Raw genomic sequence first — 18,810 nt, 5'->3', positions numbered from 1 at the left:
GCACATCGATTTTGGGCTGCCAACATGTTCGCTTTCTCAACACTAACACCGCTGTACCCCAAAATCGAGTTCAGGGTCCAACCCTCGTCAACCCGTCCAGCACCGCCTGGACACTTTCACAGCCGCCTACCATCACCTCCTTCGCTCAATTCTCCACCCACCAACGCCATGCAGCACCAACACCACCTCACTCTATCATGACTGTCGAACCAACAGCGCGCATCTCGTTCGACCAGTATGCAGCTTACGCTCAATCCTACCTGGCACAGCGCGATCGCGTCCTCCGATCCCACGCTTCCTCTGCGCACACTGGGGGACAACTGTCATGGTTGACCTATGCAACGGGTTGGGAGTGGCTCGAGCCCATGCGACATGCTAGGAGTGGGATGGTGTTTGAGCAGGCGGCGGGTCTCGATCGATCTTTCGGTGTCGTCGTCCGCAACCCTCCGTCATCAGGTGTGGAGGAGACAGCAGGATCCGGATCCACAACTTCAATAGACGAGCAGCAGGAGCAGCAGCCTGGATGGGAAGAGTCACCCGAGGTGAAGCAGTGGGAGGTGGTAACTGTCCACCAGACTATCAGTTACTCCGCGACGTGGAGGGTTCCTGTTCTATGGTTTCACGCGCACCGAGCGAATGGTGAGCCGATATCTTCCGATGATCTGCTTCGTCTCCGCATCGTATTCCCATCCGGAACCTTGCCGCCTCATAACGACCAACAAGAGCCACCACCACCACCACCACCACCACACCACCTCTCTCAATCCAGCCGTGGCTCACTGGATGCACCCAAAGCAACCACCCACCGCATCCCACCCCACATTGTAGACGTACCAGACACCCAACTCTCATCCCCTCCTACCGCATCGCAGCAGCAAGCGACAGTAGGCGGCGTTTCGATCGCAGACCACCCACGAACCCGTCTACCGAGCTTCTATCTACACCCTTGCAACACCCACGCTGCCCTCCAAGCGCTACTCCCGGAGTCTACCGCACACTGCAAAGACACGCTGCAAAAGCGGAAAGAGGAGGAAGAGGAGGAGGAGGATGACGGGTCGAGGTACATCTGTGCCTTCATCAACGTGTGTGCTGGTGCGGTCGAGATGCGTGCCGGTTGAAGGAGGTGTTCACACGAGTGATTCAAACACACACATAGCGAAGAAAAGTGGTAAAAAATGGATAGTATTTGCTATACAGTGTACCGAGTGTTCATCCCCTGCGGGCTTGGTCGAGGTCCACCTGACTAGCGCCGAACATCTTTGTCAGATCCTTCCTGCTCCTCACACCCCCCGTGCTGGCTTGCGCAACCACCGAATCATCCTCATCGTCGTCATCGGAAAGCTGCATGAAGGATTCGTACCCAGCACGCTGCTTTCGGATCGACATGGATCGGCGGACGGGCGACTCGAATGTGTTGGCTGCGAGGACTTCCAGCGTCGTCACTGTGGGCGACTCGGTCGGCGTACTGGATTCGCCACCCGTGATCGAGCTGAACATCTTGCGGAACCCGAGACTCGATCGTGACCTTTCCGCACCCACTGTCGCGGGGAGCAACGTCGACCCGCGCCCATCTTGGACCTCGGACCGCTTCGATCCACCCGAAGAGGTTGACGCGAGCGACGCCAAGCTAGGTCGTCGCAGATCCAGCGAAGGCCTCTTTCCTACGATCCGTTCCTTCCATGCCGAAGGCATCTCTGCCGGAGCAGCGAACGACTGTCGCGATCCGTTGCCAGATGTCTTTCGCATTCGACCCAGCAGCAGCGACGATTCCGACGTCTTGCGCTCCACTTTGCTGGCAGCAGTGTCGTCCTTGGTGGAAGATCGAGCGAATCGACCCGAAAGCTTGCTCTTCAAAGTAGTGGTGGAGGAGGCTTTGCTGCCAGCGGACGCTACGAAGGCGGATGTGGCAGAGAGCATGGTGGGTGCGGATGGCTCGATGCCCAGCCGCTTGCGCGCTGCAGGGTAGACGGGGATGCCGTCCTGCGGTGACAGCGACAAGCTGACAGAGGTGACGTCGGGACTGGGGGGAACGATCTCGCCCAAGCCGGGAAGGTAGGCGGTACCGTCCTTGTTGTGGATCCGTTGGTGAAGCGGGATGGGCTGAACGCTGAGAGCTTGCTCGTGCGCATGTGCCTGTTCATGCTGCCTGGCAAACTCGTTGTCCTTCTGAGCGTTCAACCAGTCTCCCAGGAGGCGCTGGGGAAACTCTTCTTTGAGTTGGGTCTCTTTGGGTGCTGCTGCCACCATCGCGTCTAGGCTGTCGAGGCGAGCAGGAAGCTGCGGCAGCTCGGTGCTCTTCTTGCGACGGGTTGTTCTGCGGCGGGTTCGTGCGGATTCAACCGAAGAGCGAGGCTTGTCCGTCTCGACAACTGCTTCGTGGGGCAGAGGAGGCAGAGGCATGGCTTGCATGCGCATCAGATCGCGCGGCTGCTCGGCCGTGGCTGCTTTTTGGGCAGGCTGAGGCGTGTCGCACTCTTCCTGAGGCAGAGCCGGCAGTGGCACTGGATGACTTCGTAGAGGGCTGCGCGGTGGCTTGACCGGCGCCTTTTCGTGATTGCCATAGCTGCTCGCCAACGAAGAGCGACGAGTGCTGATGGTGGTGTCTGCAGATTCACGTCGCTGCATACCAGGTGCTGCGAGGTGTGCGTTGAAGAGCAGGCTCGAGCCGTGCGAGCCGATCGAAACGTCCGCCGAGACGGTCGAATCGGTCGAGAGGTAGCTGGCAGCCGAGGCACGACGAACTCCGTTCATGTCGGTGCTGTAGCTGCCTCCGTGGCCCATGTCCGCCATGGGACTCACCGAGCCGTCGTACGTGTCGTCGCCGAACAGTGCCGAGCTGTCTACATGGGTCGCGCTGAAGGTGCCCTTGGACGCCATGGCTCGCAACGACTGCATATTCGTCGGCGCAGTCAGACTGCTCCTGCGACGAGGCATGGTCGAGGCTGGAAGACCCAATTGACGGTTGTTGGCAGCAGAGGCGATGGCGGTGGCCTGATCGCGCTCGTCGTGCGACAGAGTGTGGAGCGTTCGAACGCAGGCCTCGTGCATGGCCACTTGCTCAAGCAGCGAGTCGGCAGACTTGTCGCTTTGAGCTCGAACGAAAGGATGACCGGGGAGCAAGAGCGAAGGATCTTGGATACCCAGGCCCATGATCTCGACATCGTCGGATGGTGGCGCCAGGATGTTGATGGGCGAAAGCAACGGACTACCCTCGGGGGTCATGTACTCGTCCTCGTCCATCGACGTGGAGTGAGGAGCGTACGAGTCGTGCTGATCGGCCTCATCTTCTTCGTCGCTGCTGCCGCTGCAGTTGGCGAGCTCCTCTTCGAGCCACGTTGCTTCGTCGTTGAGAGTGGGGCTGTCGGGTTTGCAAAGCTTGGACTCGTAGGCATGCTTGCGGGTAGAGATGGGGAAGGCCAGGTCGGTGATCGAGATGGGATTGTAGAGATCAAAGGAGGGGCGTACGCCGTAGTTGGCGCTGACAAAGTGATGCCAGTCGATGGAGCCATCTTCCGAAAGACACGGCGAAACTGAGAAATGGACGTGATCGTCTTGCAGCGGTACGGACGCTTTGCTCGTCGGGGCAAGACTGCGAATGGTTTCTGTGGAAGATGACAAACGAAGCTGAGGGTTCTCCTCTGCGATGCTGTGCATGAGCACGGAGCTGGCTCGACCACGACGCGCTGTATTCGCTGCAGGTCTGGCGCGTGGACGGTAGGCTTCGAGCTGGGCGGTAAGCTGCTCGATCTCGGCGAAGGAGGATGCGTGAACGGCGGGTCGGCTAGCGCCATCTTGAGAAGGAGGGCCGACGAAAGGGTCGATTTCGCTGGCGTCGCTGCGAGCGCGTCGATGGAGGGGAGTCGAGATGCTGATCCTACGAGCGCGCTTGATGACGACCTCAGACTCTTGGTATTCGTCGCGAGGGAGGGCTGCTAGGGAGGATGAGGTGGAAGCTTCCGAAGAGGCAAGGCTGAGGGACGACGATTTTGAGGACGAAGCTTGCACAGATGGATCGGTGCTGCGGCGGGTCTGCCTCAAAACAGGTCTCTTATACGAGCCATTGTTGGCGGCCTCGGCTTGAAATGCTTTGGCGCGATCAGCGACGCTGACGCCGCTTACCATGGAGCTGCGCTTGACGGCAGATTTGGCCGACATGTTGCTGGATGGAGACGAGAAGCGAGACGTGTCCGAGGCCTTCGGAGTGAGATCTGGTGATGTCGGCGAGTTGGATGCGAGGTCGGGCAGGCTCTGTAAGGTCGCGATCGAGCAGAGGGAGGAATGCAGTGACGAAGACGAGGTTGTTGGGACTCTTTTGCGAGTGGAAGACGATCGAGGTTGGATGAAAGGCTGGGCGGACAGGTCAAGGGTACGAGTACGTCTTTGACGGATGCTTGCTATTTTAAGGGCCGAGGGGATGGCGGTGTCGGAGGCAGACCTTACTGCGCAAGGACGAGAGGTGTCAGGACGCAAGGCGAGGTAAGGGTGCAGCTCAGCCGGGCGATTGTCGCAAACGGCACTAGGATCTGCTAGACCGGAGGATGCTGATGCAGTGTTTGACGCGGAAGACAATAACGGACTTTTATCCGAGAGAGTATGACAGGACATTGTGCAGCGGGTCAGCGTGAGGATCTGCTTGGGTTGGCACGAAGCGAGGTGCGAAGAGCAGGCGTCACGTCAAGGGGATATATAGTCGGATCAGGATGAGACACTTGGCCCGGCAGGGTGTGCAGTACCGAGGATTATAGAGCGCGTACGTAGTCGGCGACTTTGGACCAGAAAGCAGACCGCATCAATGACTGACAATGATGATGCGAGTGCCGAATGGAAAGCGTGGGAAAGGTATGGAGGCTCAAGCTCGTCACGATATGGTTCGAGCGAGCGCCTGGATGCCAGTTCCGGTCCAGAAGGTGTGGGCTGTTCGTATATGAGCAGCAGAAGTATGCTTTGACCGCCTCGGTAAACGACGCGAGGTACGAACACCAAGAGGGCACTAGCGCAAGCCGCAGGTGATGGCAGGACCGTGAGACACGGCACGTCGTATCCTCGGAGCCGGTCAAGTTGATGGTGACGATGGTGGTGACAATCAAGAAGCGAGGGAGACCAAGAAGTGGATAGAAAGCAGAATCTTTGACAAGTGCATGAGTGGCCCCTTTCTGTGAGATCAAGTCAACGGGACTGCGTGGGTCTCGGCCCTTGTTCCGACAGTGCTGTCGAGCGATGGATTGCAAGATGCGGGCACCAACGTACAGTAGTGAGACCGTGGCGTAGAAGCAGAGCCGTCGCAGCTTCTATCCCAGTGTTGTGTAGGGCTTGGCCTCAGCGTGGCAGCATTGTGGCCACGAGAGGCAAGAACTAGCAATCTTGGACGGGTGTTCTGATCCCAAAACGCCGGTACTAGCTGAGACACCACGAGCCATTTCCAGGGCGTGGCATGCTCCAGCAGCAGCAGCGACGACGGCAAAGGCGACGGCGACGGCCGACACGACGGCCGACGAAACACTTGGATCCGCGCTCGAGTGCCCAAAGCTTCGGTGTGATCATTAAGGTTTCAATGATGAACAATATCGGAAGGCGTGGGCAAATTCCGACAGATTGAGGGCAACGCAGGGGAAGCGCCACTTCAATTTACGCATCACCTGCAGCCGAAGGTTTCAGCTGATTGGCGGTCTGTTCCCAACGGAGAGGGAGAGAGGCAAGGAAAGGGCACGGCGGCTTGGTCCGCGGCGAAAATGTGATTTTCGGTGGTGCCGAGCAAGCCAGCTGATGCTTCGGTGGCTGAATTTCGCGGGAAATCCAACTCCGAGCATCACGGTTGTCACCATTGTGATGGCGAAGGCCGAGGATCGATTGTTGCAACAATGATGAACAGAGCAAGACGAAATGATTGTCTTTCTCTCTCTCTCTCTCTCTCGGGGCTCTTCCGGGAACGCAAGCTGCGGAAAGTCGGAACGAACAAAGTCGAAAAACCAAGAGACCAAGAGACTGAGCCTCGCCAGCGCCACCGGCCGAAACCAACACTGAAACACCCCGTGTCGGCTGCCTGCCAATCTGTGCGCGCTTTGGGACGCGACGGCGGACCCGCGCTGCGTGTCTCGAACCGCCTTCGGCCCCACGGCGAGGCATGGGTCTCGAGTCGATAAGAGACGGTCCTTGCCTTCTTCCTCTTCTTGGCGGTGGGTATTGGAAATGCTGCCCAGAGACGTCTTCTCTTGGAAGTCACATCGTCGATCTTCGAGTCTTGGCCCGATTCTCGACTCACGATGAGCTCCAGCATCGGCTATCTACGTCTATCCATCTTGCATTTCCCCGTGAACGCACTGCTCTGCTGTCGAGTACGTTTCAAACTCACCTTGATCAAGCTTGCAAATCGCTGGTTGTGTTATAAGAGTCGTGAAGATCTGCGGTACGCGTTGGAGTCGTGTGCGGTCGAAGAATGCGGCGAGCTAGGGATACAGTTTATCGTTGACAAGACGGTGGGCGCTGCGAAAGCGAGGCGAAACGAATCGTTCGTGAGCGGAGACAAGGTCGAGAAGGGAAGCAGGAAGTTTCAAAGAGGGGGGAGTGTCCGTATCACCATACCGTCCACCGTCGACTTAAGTACCTTCTTGGTCTAAACCAAAGCTTACAGGTACATCCGTTAAACTGTCAGGGCGGATAGCCGAAGTCTGATGGCATAAATCGCCTAGCTTGAATCAGCCATCCTTACATCCATGATGGAAGCTTCGATCGTCGTATGCCTTGGGGCAAAACGTCACTCTGGAGCAAGATCAAGCGAGGACCATACAGGGTGAGTTGACTTTAGCTCAGTGGGAATCGTAAGGGGTGGCTGGGAAACGACAGCATCGGCACGGGGTGTGCATGTTTGACAGCCCGTCGCTTGCAGCTGCAAATATGGCTGATGGCTTGCAAGTTGCATCGAGTGTGTGTGCCTGAACGCTTTTTTGACAGGTCTCAGACAGGTCTCAGAGTGGGCTCATGTCGATCGACAGGCGTTTTTGGGATACGTGCATGGCGTTGCAAGGGGCTTTCCCTTCGCGTGGGACCCTGGTTCAGATGCACAGTCACGCTCTTTTTTGCCGCCTCTCGAGACCTGGTTGTTCTGCATCCCGCTCGCCTCTGCCGCTGTCCCGTCACCCGCCAACATCAATATCATTAATCGTTGCAACGCCAAACCCGCCGTGACAAACGTCGCCTCTCAGCCTCGACGATCGCTTGAATGTGTTAGCTAGTGATCGAATCATGCTGAATGAAGCATCAGTCTGAACCCACAATATGCTAATATTCAAGGCGCAAATGTCAAAGCGCGGACGAGGGCTCACAGAGGAAGGCAAGCAATCTTGGCACCCATGGTCATCATGGACGATCGTGTCATCACCTCTTGAAGCTTCGATGCGACAAGCGAAGGAAGATCTCGCATCTCGTCTCGCCTCGCCTCGCCTCGTTTGATCGTCGGCATCTGTCCTCCGAAACGCAAATATTGACGAGCGTGCTTGAGATTGTGCAAGGAGTTCTGCCTATCCAGAGTGACCACGTCGTTAGGCAGCATATATTGAAGAGGACTGACGGTGGCGGGCAAAGACTTCACACGACGGTCAGGGGTGGCGGCGGGGGTCCCGATCAAGTCCAAGTGAGGGGCTCTCAGACGCACATCGTTTCGCCTGATCCCATCTGCACCGACGTCACCACGCCCTTGCAGTCCCTGCAGCTTTTTCGACAGTAGAGAGAATAAAGCTCATCTGCGGCAAGGTGCAGAGCGGAGAACGGAGGCTGTGCGTGGGAAATCAACGTTCAAATGGGATCCATTCAAAAAAGAATGGGAGGGGTTCCGGGAAAGAAGACACTTTCGGCTCAAGGATCAGGGCGATCGCAGCGATCAAGGGGAAAGGGGGGGGTTTGATGAAGCAAGTAAGGAGGTGGACGCCTCCTTGTATTGCTTGCTCCTGGCTGCTCGCTGGCATTATTTTCTGATGGATATGCTCGTCATCGCCCGCCGCGGCGGCGACACGCGTAAATGGAGAGCCCCACCTCCTGACAGCTCGGCTAGAGGGATGGACATTTCATACCCGTTGCAGCCAGACACTGCGCGCTGAGCTTCTGCACTCGACCTGCCCAACTCTCTTCTGATGCAGGCGGCTGTGCAGGCAATGGCATTCTGGTTGCAGCTGTGCCTCTGAATCATTGTACCGCTTGATGAGCGGCGGCTCCTTTTGAAGAGGCGGTACCGGTGTCTTAGATGCTCGTTGCTGCAAAAAATGCAAATAATTGTTAGACCAAGTATGGATCGTGACATTCAGCAAAATCGGGAATGAGATCCCCATTTCCGAGATGCGAGTCGTAAAGAAAAAAGTGTGGAAGAAAAGTGTGATTTGATGTTTTTCCAGCAAAACTTCGCCATTTCACACATGCGCGGTTGCTCAGCACTTTGTCAGATTGTTGTTCACTCTTGACTTCCTCTTCTTCCTCCTCACCTCCTCTTCATCCACCTTGCTCTTCTCGATCAGCTCACCGGACTCGGTCGAGCTTGATACTAGTCAGCACCATGCCGGACGCCTTCTTCCAAAAGAAGCGCAAGCGCACATCCGCCACCTCCAACACATCCGGCTCGAGTCGTGCAGGTCCATCACGCACCAAACCCTCGCCCTCGCCACGCAAATCGTCTCGCAAACCCACCAACGACAGCGACGACGATGACGACTCCGACGTTCCCGGCGGCGGCATCGACGACATGGACCTCACACATCGTTACGACCACGACGCGAATAGTGACGAGGAGGCGGACGCGGCGGAAACACCGGCTGAAGCACGTGTTAGGCTGGCCAAAATGTACCTACAGGGACTGTCTTCCAGCAATGCACCAGCAGCAGCGGCAGCAGCGAGTGGCGACGGAAATGATGACGACTTTTTCGAATCGGACGATAGACCGACGTTCGGGTTGGCAGATGCAGCACAGGCGGATAGGGAGAATATCGCCGCGAGGTTGCAGAAGGATGTTGCCGAGCAAAGTGGCAAGATCCACCTGTTCTTGGCGGATCGCATCGTACTCCCGCCATCTACAACAGAGTCGGGTAGCGGAGAAGAGGTAGATGTCGAGGGCTCGATCATGGCCGTTCGGGGACACAGGTTGAGCGTGACCTGTGCAGTCGCATCTTCCGACGCCAAGTGGTTGTTCACAGCGAGCAAAGACGGCAGCATCATTCGGTATCGTTTGCGAGACGGCAAGATGACGCGGATCCTACCCAAACGACCATCTCATTTCGACGAGTCCGGGATCGCCATCCCACCGCCTTCCGCCAAGAAGAGCAAATCCTCCGGCGCGGCGAGACGACGTGCCCGACTCTCGGCCACCTCCACCACCGGCCAGTCCTCCTACCTACCCCTCACATCCGACCAAGGACACACGGACGAGATCTGGTCGCTCTCGCTCTCATCCGACGGTCGCTTCCTCGCATCCGCCGGAGTCGACCGCCACATCTGCATCTGGTCGCTCACCCCGACCACCGAATCCTTCCACTCCACCCTCTCCGGCCACAAGGACTCGATCACCTCGCTCTCCTTCCGCTCCACCTCGCACGAGCTCTACACCGCCTCCCTCGACCGCACCCTCAAGCTCTACGACGTCGCTCAGCTCTCCTACATTGAAACGCTGTTTGGACATCAGGAGTCCGTGCTCTCGCTCTCGTGTCTTTCGGCGGAAACGGCGGTGTCGGCAGGCGGACGCGATCGCACCTGTCGGTACTGGAAGATCCGCGATGAATCGCAGCTCGTCTTCCGCGCTGGGATTCGGTCCAAGCTGCGGACCGTGCTGGAAGGCGGTGACCTGGCGCAGTCTTCGCTCACCTCACCCGTGGAAGCGATGGAGGGTTCGGTGGAAGTCGTCAGCATGATCGACTCGCACCACTTTGTATCCGGTGGAGATAGCGGTACGATTTCGCTGTGGAACCTGGGTAAGAAGAAACCCATCTTCAGCGTTCCCGTCGCCCACGGGTTCGAGGTCAAGCAGAGCGAGACGGAAGGGGCGATCCAAACGCCAAGGTGGATCACGAGTTTGGCAGCGTTGGAGTATGCGGATGTGTTCGTCAGTGGTAGTTGGGATGGCTGGGTGCGGGTGTGGGGTTTGACAGGAGGCGGGTCAGGTGGAGTGAAAGGGTTTAGGGAACTGGGAAGGCTTCCTGCCGAAGGGGTGGTGAACTCTCTGCAGCTGATCCAGCCGCCACTCCCGAGCGTGTTCAAGCAAGATGGGCTGCTGCGAACATCGGCCGTTCAACCGCAGGAGTACAAACGTAGACTCGGAGATGGTGGAGCGGAAGACGGTGAAACGCACAAACTCACCCGTCTCGAAGCAACAAAGCAGAACTCCCCTCCTATCCTCATCGCCGCCGTCGGGAAGGAGCACAAGTTCGGAAGGTGGATCCACGTGAAAAGCGCCAAGAACCAGACGCTTATTGCAACGCTCCAGCTGCGGATCACCGACGAACCACAACCCAAGCCGAACGGTAGAGTCCCCCGCAACGAGACGTTCAAGTTGGTCTGAACTCCTTTCCCCTATCGCTTCATTCTCTCTTGTCGCATTCCACACATGTGCATCTTTCATTCTTGCAATTTCCATTACTGCATTTCGCAAACCCTCCTGCTACGAAATGAAGACCTTCCTGACCTCGTCCACGCTACACCTCTCGCCCGTCCTGGGACACCTGATCAACTTGGCTCCCTCTTGCTCTCTATTCAGCAACTCGACCACACTGCTCTGGGCGTACACCCTGCCGTTACCCAATACCAAGGGCGGATCGTCGCCGTCCATGACTCTGCCTGACCAGCTGCAGACCAACGTCGAGTTCTGGTGGTGACTCCACGGTACCTCTGCCGCCAACTTGCCCAGCCCATCTGCATCGCAGATCGGACAATCCGTGCTCTTTTCTTCCTTGGTATCGTAGCATTGGGGGAGTTTGAGGCTGGAGAGGCCTGCGGAGAGGGCGATGTGCAGCATGGGCTGTGCGGGGAGGCTGTGGATCTGGAGGGCGCACGAGCGGAACGAATCGCGCAGCATGGACCAGCGCGAGAGATCGTACAGATCGCTGTACGCCCACGACGACGGTCCGCACGCGAGCAGTCCCATGGCGCGCGACACTTCGCGCCGCATGGCGAGCGCCGCTAGCCGCTCGTACTCGGCATCCTTGCTGTCCGAGCTGGAAGGTTTGACCAGCGGAGCGGTGATGAGCGGTAGCAGGTGGCGACGCGCGTACGAGATGGCTTCCTTCATGGATTCCGGTGTCCGCGTGCGTGTGAGTTCGATGAACTCCTGGAGCCGGAGGTTGAACTCCAGCGGTGTACGGATCTTTCTGAGTGTAGCCTTGTTCTCGGAACACCAGACAAGCGCCAATGCACAGCTCGGCTTCACATCCTCGCTATCACGCCACCCCGGAGGACACAGACTATCCTCGACCCTCGCCACATCCTCAAACAACCCTCTATCCACCAGATCCTCCAACCCCCTCTCCACCACCAACTCCTCCGCTGCCCCCCTATACCCCCTCCTCAACATGTAGTCCACGATCATACGATCCAGCCTCGTCCTCGACCACTCCTGAAACTCTGCCGAGTCCGAATCCGTCATCTTGTGGAGCGCATTTAGATGGTCCGTTCTCGACTGCGCCATGCGCAGCGACGTCTTGGCGGAATCCGCGAGCGGTGCGAGCTTGCGTTTGAGCCCCTTGAGTCGCCCGAGCACCGTGTCAAGGGACCGTTCGAGATCTGCATTGGAAGCAGCAGGAGGTGAATCAGTGAAGGTAGTGCTGGCGAAAAGGAGTTCGCGTTCGATGAGGCGTTGTTGGGTTTTCTGCTGCCGACGTAGTTCGTCGAAGGGGAGTTTGGCGAAGGGCGCTTCGAGGAGGAGGATGCCGTCGAGGTTGGGTGCAGTGGAGGAAGAGGAGGTGGAGGGTACGGTGTCACCGGTCGTCGTGGTGGTGGTGCTGGGTGCAGCGTCGACGGACATTGCCTCCATGATGACGGTGTTGAAGCTGATGCTGACGGATCGCAACGACAATACGGACGATGGTGGTCGTGTGAGAAAGGAGACTTGTGCGGGGATGGACCCTTATCACACACACTGTGCAGCCTGTGCGTTTCAATATTTTGTGGCTCAGTCACGCTTTCTCTCCGAACACTGAAATTCCGCCCTTGCCTCACTCACACCCTGCATATACACTGTGGAGGTGATCATCTTCCGACACCTCTCACTTGCACACACAGAACCACAAATTCACTCCATCTTTCTAACATTCTCCCTTGTCCCCGCATTACAGCAACGCCGCAGTCGCACTCGCAGCCTCACCCTTGATCCACGCCCTCACCTCGATCCCCAACTTTCCACAGACCTCCCTACCCCTCTGCGCCCAGAATTCGGGCGTCTCTCCCCTCTCCACCGCCTGCAACCTCTGCTGCTCGTTCAAACTCGTCTTTGCCTCCGCATACCCCTTGATGCCCCCACCGTAGATGAACGCGCTGACGTTCGATTGGTACCTGAGCGTTTCAAGCACTCCGATCGTCTGCAGCAGCGTGTCGTCCAGCCGGCTTTCGGGGATGGGTTTCTTCTTGGACACCTTTTCCTCTTCCTCCGCGACCTCTTGACGGGGCGCTGTCGTGTCGTCCTTTGCGACGGATAGATCCGAATCGTACTCCAGCTCCTCCTCGTCCTCCTCCTCAGCAGCCGCATTCCCCTCCGATTCAGCCATCACTTGACGGATGAACTTTTTCATCCTCCCCGCATCCTCCTTGCCGAACTCGCTCACCACCAGCTGGTTGTACGGTTGCAATCTCGCCTTCGCCGGACTGTCATCTACCAGCACCGTGTTCTCCGCACCCCACGGACCCAGCTCCTCCGCCTGCCTCGCCGCCTCCAAACTCGCGCTTACGTTCTCCTGCGCCTGCTGTTGCTGCTGCTGCTTCTGAGCCTTCATCTTCTCCTTGTGTCGTTTGCCCTTGTACTTTTTCTCCTTCTGCGGCGCACCAGGCTGCGGTGCCGGTGGCGGGACGTCATCTGGTCTAGCCTGATCCATCTGATCCCTCGATTGAGCCATCAACCTGCCCGGAGAAGGCCTGTCGTTCGTAAACGCGTTCAATTCGGCCCAGACGATCTCCAGATCCTTGATGCTTTCCGCTTTGCTCTGGTAGAACCGCGCAGGGACCAACGTATCCCTCGCCCACACCCTCAAGATCTGACCGCGCACCGTCGCATCGAAGGAAGCGGTGAGCATGCTGTCCACGTTCACGGGCTGAGCGGACGACCACACCACCACCTCTGCTTTCCCCGCCGAACGGGGCTCGCTCTCGGCTTGCCAGAAGTGCGAGCCGTGAGGACGACTGAGCGTCGGATCCAGCTCTTTCCCCTTCGCCGAAGCGGTGCCGAGACAGTACCTTAGGAAGCACAGCAGGAACGGTCTGGGTACAGCACGGATGGAATCCTTAGCTCTACCATTCCCACTCTTTGCCCGGAACACGAGTGTTCCGTTGAGATCGAGGATGACGAGCAGCTTGCGATCGGCAGCTTCCTCCTCGCTCAGCAGCCGGGATGGTTGTTTTGCCTGTTCGAGGTAGCTCTGTCGGGGAGCGGCGCGGATGGCGGGGGGTTGACGAGTCATCGGTGCTGACATTGCAGAGGGAGAGGCTCGATGGTACGGTTGGAATCGAGAATAGTGAGGGCCGGGAGAGGAAGAGGCGGAGCCGTGGTATTCTCGTTGCTGTTGATGCGGGAATCCGTTGTATTGGTACGGTGCATGATAGGCAGCGTTGTATACCCCAGCTGGACTATGTGAGGAGGGTGCATCGCCAGCTGTTGTTGCGGCAGCAGCATCGCGCATTGCCTTCGGAGCAGCCGGCGCACCGTCCACACCCTTCGGAGCAGCTTCTACGCCATTCCACGCTCGATTCGTCGTCGGTGGTGGGTGAGGCGGCATCGCGTGCGCTTCGTACGCGTACCTCGCAGCGGGAGGAGGTCCGTACGCGTGCTGCTGCTGGTAAGCCCCATAGTGCGCATCCTGCGGGTGGGCGTACGCTTCATATCCGTCGCCTCTCCACGCAGCTGCAGCATCGCCGTACGCTTGAGCTTGGCTGTAGCCATGTGCATCCTGCCACGGATAGGCGTGCGCATCCGCGTATGCATCTCGCCGGTAATCGCCGTACGCCGACGGATAGCGTGCGTAGTAGTCGCGCTGGTACGCATCGTGATACTGTCTCGCATACGCATCGTGCTCTCGTTGCGCGCCATCATATGCATCGTAGCCGTAGGCGTACCCCGCGGCAGGACCTTGTGGTTGATCCCTGACCCACTGACGATTTGTACTCGAACCGGCACCGCCGTAATGAGGATGTCTATACGGCGCCGACATGTTGGCAGCGTGTTTTCGGCTCGACCGCAATTCCCTCCGGAGCGTATTGAATATGTTCCGAGCAGCCAACTCTGGCAAGAGTGGCATTCGGAGATGAAAGCGAGTAGTGATAGGGAAGTAACGGGCGGCAGTACAGTGTATGTAAGTATTGCTTCATCGAAGAAAAGCAAATTTTGGCGGATGCTCCGATCCTTCTTCCAACCTAAAATCTTGAACGTGCGTGAGGGACTCCGAATTCCGAGCACCTTGACTTCTCGACGCAGGGTCCAACCTGTGACGCACTTGCTCTTTCACACGCTCTCTCGTCCATCACGCGCGACCATCATCAACATCGAACCACACACGATGAGGCGAAGTATTTCTTCCGCCGATGGCTACTCCTCCTCATCCTCCACCTCCCCCACCACGCGTCAACGAGCGTTCTTCGAACAGCAACAGAAGAGGCGTTCTTCGCGGACACGCTCCCATCCACCGCCGCGAGATGGTGAACCGACGCTGGCAGGTTCGGTGGGCAAGTTGGTGCGGTTGGCCGTATTGGCGCTGATTCTGGCGTTAGTGGTGCCGTATGTCAAGACGTATTTGTGGGGTGGGGGTGGGAGCAAAGCGCTGGTGGAGAAGAATGTGACGGGAGGGTTGGGGTTGACCGAAACGGCGTATCCGACACAGGAGCAGGACGAGGATCAAGAGCCGGACGTGTTCAGTTTCAAGCACGAGGACTACCTTTCCGCTGCACGATCGGACATGAAACACAAGCTCAAGAACGCTGCCAGTAAGGCTTCTGCTGCCGTCGTCGCTAAACCGTCAGCTAGACAGCAGCAGCAGAAACGAAAGCAAACCGCTCGAACTACACGATCTCGAACTCAACGAAAGTCGCTCCCCCGTAATGACGACGATGATGACGACCACGACGACTACGATGACGATCACTCCTCCTCCTCAACCACCATCGTATCCACCATCACATCCATCTTCACCCTCCTCTCCACCACCACCACCTTCATCTTCCGCTTTGCATCCATCCCATTCATTCACCTCTTCCATCTCCTCTCCCACCTCCTCACCACGTCTTACCACTACACTCACCTTTCCCTAACCTCGATTCTCCTTCCTATACAACACATCCTAGCACCGCTAACGTACCTCTTCCTCGGACTATTCTTCCTGTTTGTCCAGATACCCTTCTCACTCATCTCTGCTGTGGTGAAAGAGCTGTATCCGGTGTACATCTTTTTGGGAGCTGCGAGCGTGTTTGGGATTACCATGGGGGTGATGGCTGCAGGAGTGCTGTATTTGACCGCCTATGTGTTTGTTGATCGGGTCGACCAGCCCAGTAGCGAAAAGGGAAGGGGCAAGCAAAGGTCGATGTTCCAGCAGGAATTTAGTGCAACTCATCCCAACCATGGATATCGCTATACCAGGCAAGACGATAGCTACTTCACAACCCCTCACGACGAGCACGCATCTCCACTCGTCTCTCCAACTTCAAAGAGAGCGGGTAGAAGAGGCTTCGGCGGTGACTCTTTCAGTACTGGTTCCTTCCGCACTGCCGATGTAGTTTGAATGTCAAAATGCCGATTCTGAGGATGCATGATTCTGCGACGTGCGTGTTGAAACCCCTTGATTGCTATGATTGCTTTGAGGACCACCCTGTGTGTGTTTGCAAATCGGATCTGCCACGTGCCGCAACTACTCATCCTCGTCCTCATCCTCGTCGTCCACAATCCGAGCCCGTCGACGCCTCACGCTGCTGTCAGTGCTGCTGCCCATCCCTGCGTGCCGGCTTTCCTCCTCCCCGTCACTTACGCTCTGTACGCTCGGCACATCCGACCCCTCGCTATCGCTGTTCAAGTCGTCCTCCTCCTCCTCTTCCTCCACACTGTCGTCATCCGTCACTCTTCTACCACCTCGCCTGCCCCTATACTCGACACTCGATTCGCGTCCCCCCTCGCTCCCTTCCTCGTCTGAAATTTCGATGGCCGATCCACCCCTGTACCGCCTCGGACCAGGCAAGAAGTCATCCTCCTCCCCTTCCTCATCCTCCTCCTCCGAGTCGCTATTCATATCGAAGTCATGGCCGTCGTAGCGGTGCCAAGGCGCAATGTGCGGCGACGCCGAGTCAGCAAAGCCATCAAGGTCCTCGTCGTCGCCAACGATAAAGTCGTCCATCTCCTCGTCGTCTTCATCATCGTCCGAGCCGCGCCCACGTGGACCCGTTCGCAGACCGTTGGGTCGCAATATCCTACCTGTCCTCTCGTCCACCAAGTGCTCGTTGTCCGACGAATCAATGTACGTGATGCCCGTGAAATCGTCCGGCAGCTCGAGTCGATTTCCTCCGCGATGATGCAGTCCCTCCGATCGACCGTGACGTGCTTCGAATTCGGCCAGTCGCTCGGCAAGCACGCCATTGCGTCGTGGTCGCGGTCGGTCCTCTTCATCGCTATCCTGATCTGAATCGAATCCGTCCATTTGATCCCAGCCAGCTCGATGCAAGCCCTCGTAGTCCGAATGAGAGTCGTACTCGATCCCACACGACGGGTTGCTGCAGGCGCCGTCGAATATCTCGGATGCACAGCTACCGCAGCGAGGGACACCATCCACCTCGTCAAAGATGATACGACGCGGTCCATCCTGGTCAAAGATGCCTTCCCACAGCTTGGCACCCTTGGGCAGGTCTTCGCCCTTGAGCCGCGCCTTGTCGTCCACCGAAAGGATGGCGGTGCTCGACTCTGCGACTTGCTCGTCAACGTTGGCGTCTTTGCTGAGCTCAAGTCCATGGTCCACCTTCTCTAACATGTCCTTGATCAGGTAGACCTCGACTGGTGGACAGGCAAGCTCGGTGCGGCAGGAAGGGCAAAGCTTTTTGCGCTTGAGCGTGCGCGAGCGTTCGTATCGCTCCGCCTCCTCGCGCGACCAGCTCTCGGGAGGCGTGGCCTCGCCGTCGGCGCGTCTGGTGAACCACGATCGTAGACAATGGATGCAAAAGACGTGACCACAGGGTGCCAGGACGCAAGGGCGGAAGGAAGGCTCGAGGCAGATATGACAGACGCACAGTCCATGAATCTCCTGGAAGATGGTGTTCTGCGCAGAAACGACGGTGGCGCTCTGCTCCGCATGTCTCTTGGATTCGGCCAGCTGCATCTCCAGTTGCCGGATACGAAGCTGGAGCGAAGCGGTGTCGGTGGCATTGTTGCGGGCCGGCTCGACTTCGACGGCGGTTGTGAAGGACGACGAGCTCGGTTGCGATTCCGCTTGGGATGAATCTGAGCTAGCGCGTCGACGCTTGCGACGAGGAATGACCACCTCCAGAAGGCATTCCTGCGGATCGGTGCTCGCTCTCTTTCCGTTGGCTGCTGCATCGTCCGCGTCGCTCGTCGCAGCTTCTCTGATCCCCTTTTGCTCTGGCTTTCCTGCATCGTCGCCGTCGTCATCGTCGTCAAAAAGCTCGCTTGCTAGATCCCTCGTCGTCCTCTTTGCAGAGGCTGGTGATGCTTTCCGTGTCGAAGACGAGCTATGCGTGGAGCTGCCAGCCGTAGGCGCCGTGCCGCCATCGACGAGCGAATTTGAGCCTTCTTCTCCTTGCGCATCGGCGCCCGAAGAGGAGGAGGAGGATGCTGCTGCTGCTCCGAGAGTCTTATCACCATCTGCTACGGTCTTTGCTATTGCTTCATGGCTCTTGTTACCGTCGTCTTTAGAAGCGGCGTTCGATTCTTTGCCGGGGCTTCGACGAAATCGAACCTTTCGGGAGGGCTCGTCTTCGTGAGGCGGTGGTGTTGTGGTATCTCGGCTTGCGCTCGCTTTGCGATCCCTCTTGCCCCTGGCTGCTGCCCTGTGGCCAGCAGCGGGAGCGGAAGGCGAGACGGGAATGATGACTTGGACGTCAGTGTCGTCGGACGAGGAAGTGCGGCGTCGACGACTGCGTGTGCCGGGTGCAGCGTCTGCCATGTTGGCTCAGCAGCCGATATCGTCGGACCAGGTGATGACGATGGGCAAGCGGTGATGGTAGGATTTGATGGTGCTGTATGCGCAAACGCCAAGGGAGGGAGGGAAGGAAGGTGGTGGTGATGCCGAGACGAGTGGCGGTGAGGTGGCTGTCGTTTATGACGCGATGAAGCGCAGATAATGCGTGGGGCTGATTTGTTGCGCTCGGCTTGACAGTGCTACAGTGTACTGGTGGTGGTGCGGTCGGAAGGATGGCCGAGAGCGGCGTGGTGGGGCTGAGTCAGTCGAGCGAAGACGAGCAGATGCGGGTTTGCAGAAGAATTGAAGCCAAAGCTTTTGTGGTGAAGCGACGGTGGACAAAGAGACAGCGTGTCAGAAGTCTAATCACTGAAGGCTGGCGACATTCGTCTCGCTCTTCTCCTGTCGGACCGTCCGTCGCCTGAGTTGTCGAAACGCACCGTCCCGCAAAGCCTGTCGGAAGAGAGTGTGG

General features: G+C 57.9%; 5 protein-coding genes across 5 annotated transcripts; 2 read left to right on the top strand and 3 right to left on the bottom strand.

Moving 5' to 3' along the window:
* Positions 1-1,209: 1,209 nt before the first annotated feature.
* Positions 1,210-4,605, bottom strand: PHSY_003526 (hypothetical protein; the record flags this gene model as incomplete). Its single annotated transcript, XM_012334145.1, has 1 exon — positions 1,210-4,605. One exon carries the CDS (start codon positions 4,603-4,605, stop codon positions 1,210-1,212), a length of 3,396 nt encoding a protein of 1,131 aa, XP_012189535.1.
* Positions 4,606-4,792: 187 nt separating this feature from the next.
* PHSY_003525 (hypothetical protein) lies at positions 4,793-10,531 on the top strand (the record flags this gene model as incomplete). Its single annotated transcript, XM_012334144.1, has 2 exons — positions 4,793-4,907; positions 8,502-10,531. The coding sequence occupies 2 exons, from the start codon at positions 4,793-4,795 to the stop codon at positions 10,529-10,531; spliced, it is 2,145 nt and encodes a 714-aa protein (XP_012189534.1).
* Positions 10,532-10,630: 99 nt separating this feature from the next.
* PHSY_003524 (hypothetical protein) lies at positions 10,631-14,381 on the bottom strand (the record flags this gene model as incomplete). The annotated part of the gene is made up of 2 exons (XM_012334143.1): positions 10,631-12,020; positions 12,517-14,381. 2 exons carry the CDS (start codon positions 14,379-14,381, stop codon positions 10,631-10,633), a joined length of 3,255 nt encoding a protein of 1,084 aa, XP_012189533.1.
* A 93-nt stretch (positions 14,382-14,474) lies between these two features.
* Positions 14,475-15,941, top strand: PHSY_003523 (hypothetical protein; the record flags this gene model as incomplete). Its single annotated transcript, XM_012334142.1, has 1 exon — positions 14,475-15,941. One exon carries the CDS (start codon positions 14,475-14,477, stop codon positions 15,939-15,941), a length of 1,467 nt encoding a protein of 488 aa, XP_012189532.1.
* Positions 15,942-16,067: 126 nt separating this feature from the next.
* Positions 16,068-18,323, bottom strand: PHSY_003522 (hypothetical protein; the record flags this gene model as incomplete). Its single annotated transcript, XM_012334141.1, has 1 exon — positions 16,068-18,323. The coding sequence occupies one exon, from the start codon at positions 18,321-18,323 to the stop codon at positions 16,068-16,070; it is 2,256 nt and encodes a 751-aa protein (XP_012189531.1).
* Positions 18,324-18,810: the final 487 nt, after the last annotated feature.

This window comes from Pseudozyma hubeiensis (genome assembly GCF_000403515.1).
Source record: "Pseudozyma hubeiensis SY62 DNA, scaffold: PHS36, whole genome shotgun sequence".
Classification (NCBI taxonomy): Eukaryota; Fungi; Basidiomycota; class Ustilaginomycetes; order Ustilaginales; family Ustilaginaceae; genus Pseudozyma; species Pseudozyma hubeiensis.
This window is presented reverse-complemented; position numbering and strand designations above follow the sequence as displayed.